At 42.0% G+C, this 4,273-nt stretch overlaps 1 protein-coding gene across 1 annotated transcript; it reads right to left on the bottom strand.

The window, feature by feature from the left end:
* Nucleotides 1-754: 754 nt before the first annotated feature.
* On the bottom strand, nt 755-3,688 carry si:rp71-17i16.6 (uncharacterized protein LOC100148415 homolog). Its single transcript, XM_048241973.1, has 5 exons — nt 3,390-3,688; nt 3,031-3,201; nt 2,654-2,751; nt 2,266-2,351; nt 755-1,384 (listed from the first exon to the last, which is right to left on the bottom strand). Exons 2-5 carry the CDS (start codon nt 3,138-3,140, stop codon nt 1,160-1,162), a joined length of 519 nt encoding a protein of 172 aa, XP_048097930.1. The 5' UTR covers nt 3,141-3,201; nt 3,390-3,688; the 3' UTR covers nt 755-1,159.
* Nucleotides 3,689-4,273: the final 585 nt, after the last annotated feature.

Below are 4,273 nucleotides of genomic sequence, written 5' to 3'. Positions count from 1 at the left end.
TTTTGTCGACAAGGTTAAGATAGTGACAGAAACACAAGATGTTATAACTACTTTACATCCAGACAGTTCTTTTTCTTCACAGAAAGTTATTACAGGAATTAGTCTTGAGAGAGTAATTCCTGTCAGTTTTAAAACTGAGATCAGATGCTGTAGGGAAACACACCAGCATGTACTGAATGAATAGGTGGCGCCTCCCTGTGGTTTGGTAGGCTATGTGATGATATTATCCTGAAGTTTAGTTTTAGGGCCCTATTTTCGCACTGGTGCATGGCGGAATTACTCTTTATTTTCCTAGCGCAACGTTTATTTTCATATTTTGCACGTTCTCTTTTTTAAACATTGTGCCAAGGGGTGTGGCACTTAACAACCTAAGGAGTGGTCTGGTGCGTTGTCTAAAAATTGCTGTCTTACACTACAACACACTGACCAAGAGAAACCTGGTCAGAAGTCCATGGCGAGTTGTTCATATGTTATTTTAAGAGCGCATTATCAACAGTGATATGGGCGGGTACACAACGCACCATCCTTCTACCATCCATGAACGTGCACCAGCGCACATCCATGCAAAACATTACAAATTACACAATTACAATAGGAAACATAATTAGAATAAAGATATTACGAAATACATCTCACAATGAGTAGTTATTCACCATTTGCACGTTGGTAATGACGGAGAGGCAAATATGAAGCACAGCTGAAGATGCACCGTCACCAGATTTTTTTATTCAGTCATTCGAACATTATTGGGGTAAGCACTCCCAAATGTGGACTGGACATCCCACTAAATTTAAATAAACTTTTTGCCAGTGACCATGCATTAGATTGTCAAGATAGGGCCCTTAGTGTGTGAACTGACAGCCCAGTGATGGTAGATAAAGGAAACAGTACACTGTCTTAAAATAAAGAAGCATTAGGTGAACGCAAAAGTTTCACGCTCTAGTGTATGTCACTCAAGAGATTCTGCCTTAATGTGTTTATTTTTAAGTTGCCTAAAAGTTGTACCTAAAGCAGAAGAGAACAACTCATGCATGTCAATTATGTGCTCCTTGTTGTCACATCATCTAATATTTGAAAGTTTAAAAAAAAAGTTGTACCTAAAGCAGAAAAGAACAAGTCATGCATGTCAATTATGTGCTCCTTGTTGTCATGACAACATCTAATCTTTGAAAGTTTCCACAGCTCGGGTCTCCTCATGCTCTAGGTACCTAGCAGGTCCACTGGCCTCAAGGTCAAGGAAGAAGGGTGGTGGGTTCCGTTCGAGGAGAATGGCGGAACACGCTTCCTTATATTTAGCAGTACGGAACATCAACCTGACTCCGGAGAGATGGCGACGGTAGTTCCTGCCTCGCATCCCATTTCCTTCCAAATGGACTTTTTTAGCCTGTTCAGATGGAGGTAAGAGGACTTAGGTTGGAGTATCAAAGTCAAAGTCAAAGTCAAAGTCTGCTTTATTGTCAATTTCTTCACATGCCAAGACATACAAAGAGATCGAAATTACGTTTCTCACTATCCCACGGTGGAGACAAGACATAATTTTACCAATTAAGTCCACAGACAAACATAACATTCAAGTAAACAATAAAAAGTAAATAAGAAGGCACATACAATGAATAAATAAGAGCAGCAAAATTGGGTTGAAATTGTGCAATTGTGCATAGACAGTCAATATAGTAGTGCAAAGTCAGGCCAATAAATGGCTGAGGTAGTTCTGTTTGACCTAAGTAAGCAAGTGGCATAGTAGTGCAAGTTATGTAAGAGCAGCAGAAGTGTGTTGTGTTTTCAGGACAACAGGACAACAACAACAAGTTGCAAAGTGTGCAAGTGTACAAGTGGAGTAGTGCAAGTGGAGTAGTGCAAGGCAGCCATTGTGGGTCCAAAGTCCAGGATGTTATGTAACTGGGGGTGGAGGGGGGAGAGAGTTCAGCATCCTAACAGCCTGGTGTATGAAGCTGTTGGTGAGTCTGGTGGCTCCCATTAAAATTGGTACATTTGTACCTGTGTCTTTATATTGTTGTCTTGCTTTGTGATGATTTTGTAATGCCTGACAAATATCTGTGAGATTGAGACATTGCTATGATGAATTAAAGTTTCATACAGTGTGCAGATATACTTAATTTTTACCTTCAGTTTGAGTTTTGATCTAGCAAAAGTTCTTGGATGTGCGTACCCTTTTCTCAATCAATTAGACTCTAACATCAAACTATGTCCTATGTTTTTTAATGTTTTTATGGTATACCTCAGTGTGGTGGCAAGTGGACTAACCTGGTAAGAGTTTGCCTCTATTTCCATCACTAAGGCTCTGGTCCGATCACTCAAGGCATTCCATACCGCCTCTGCACTTAGACTGTCTAAAAGCAGATGTTATGTAGTCTCTAATCTCTACACAGTGGAGCAAAACCACACCAATTATTATGCTACACCTATAGTGCTGTACCTTCTGGGCCAAACAAACATTAATCATGGTGTCTAATTTGAAAATAAGTTATTATTATTGGTATTAGCAAGGAAAAATGTAAAGACACGTTAAGGAGTAACCAAACACAGAAGGTTCAAATACAACCTCTCCACCACCCCGACCCCCCCTTCCCCATGTCACACACACACACACACACACACACACACACACTTGTGTGATAAGTGTGTCTGGTACCTCCCAGGCGATCCATCATCTGAGTGTACCAGGGGGGCGTGTCCCTCTCCAGGGTCGAGTCACTGAGGAAATACTGAGTGGTGGCCTCACCAAACAGCCTGGGAGGAGACAGACAGAGGAAGCTGAGCAAATGAAAACAGACTCTCCCTTACGCATCAGTCAATGTCACAGAGCCACACACCAGCCTGCTCGTTCATCACCAGAGACACACCATAGGCTAGTTGTTATTTCCTTTTCTTAGTACTTATTACGATTATAAACAGAATTATATTTCACACCTGGAGATGTAGCAGACCTGATGTGCTTGACCTGCCTTGTCTGATAATGACATTAGGTGTTGCAAGGCCAAATTGTGAGCGTGGGTGGCTATAACTCACCTGTGCAGATCCTGGCGGTAACTGGGCACATTGCTGGGTTCCATTTCCTCCTCAGCGATCTCAGGGTCTTTTGATGGCATGTTGTCTGACTCTTCTCCCTCCATAGTCATTATCCAATCAGGTGGGAGACTCTTATTGACACGTAATATATGAGAACACAACTTTGATCACCTGTCAGAGTGCAATTAAACTTGTTAGACTTCCTTGTTGGAGTTGCAGTCTGACCACAATCATTCAAACTAAAGCACAATTTACTTTAACCAGCAACTTCACTTGTTAATAGACGATTTCCCAAATCAATTTCTACAGTAAACCACCTTAAGTAAGTAACGTCCGTGAGAAGTTGTCTATGTTCCTACCTGTTTCCAGGGCTCAGGGGAGAGACAGTGCTGCAGAGCTCTGGCTCAAACAGTGGGTTTGCTCAGATCACACTGACATTGGTTCCACAGCAGACTGCGTCACATGGTGCAGAGACATGGTGGTTGCCCAGGTGACAGAGGGCACCTGATTCCCTCAGCTGGAGAAGAAGACAACCCTCTCTCTTCTCTTCTCTTTTTCTCTGTTCACTCTCTCTCTTGCTTTGTCCCATGACTCCCTCTTTCATTCCACAGGGATGGAGAGACATGGTGTAAGTGTTGTGTGTGTGTGCATGTGTGTGTGTGTGCATGTGTAAGTGCTGTGTATGTCTGTGTGTGCTGTGCTTCCATTAGCCTCATGGCTGCTTCGTTTAATGATTGACTCGTAAACTCTGGGCCCAAACTTATCCTGTTAATCCCAAACTACACACCATGTCAGAAAAAGACAGAGACACACTGACACACAGGCAGTGAGTAGAAGCCAAGAAAGATAGAGACCTATTAACGGACACCCTCTGAAAAAAGTATCCTTGAATTGCTGGTGTGGTGCTAATAAGGTGACAAATTACCACAAATATTTCTCATCATATTTATTCATTCAGCAGTTATACAAGCCACGGGTCACCAAATGCTGGTCGTCCTACATGATTATGCAGACCCGGCTTAGAATACAGGTGTTGGGAGTTTTTTTTTTACTTTGGTTAATATTTTGTGTCAGGGGCGAGTACCTGCATTTTTCTACAAACCATGCAAGCCTAAATCTTGCCAGATAATTTATCTTATTTTAAAGGATAATTCCGGTATTTAGCACTTTGAGTCCCTTTTCTGGTTTGTTTTGGATGAACTAGAGTGGTGGACACAGAAATGTTGACAATGGGTCCTGTCTC

The sequence above is a fragment of the Alosa alosa genome, chromosome 4, assembly GCF_017589495.1.
Source record: "Alosa alosa isolate M-15738 ecotype Scorff River chromosome 4, AALO_Geno_1.1, whole genome shotgun sequence".
Lineage (NCBI taxonomy): Eukaryota > Metazoa > Chordata > Actinopteri > Clupeiformes > Clupeidae > Alosa > Alosa alosa.
This window is presented reverse-complemented; position numbering and strand designations above follow the sequence as displayed.

Coding starts and splice junctions, on each gene's coding strand:
- si:rp71-17i16.6 (XM_048241973.1), bottom strand. CDS start 3,140: ATGACTATGGAGGGAGAAGAGTCAGACAACATGCCATCAAAAGACCCT. Junction 2,752..3,030: donor TACCGCCAGGATCTGCACAG/GTGAGTTATAGC, acceptor GTCTCCTCCCAG/GCTGTTTGGTGAGGCCACCA. Junction 1,385..2,265: donor TAGAGGCAAACTCTTACCAG/GTTAGTCCACTT, acceptor CCATCTGAACAG/GCTAAAAAAGTCCATTTGGA.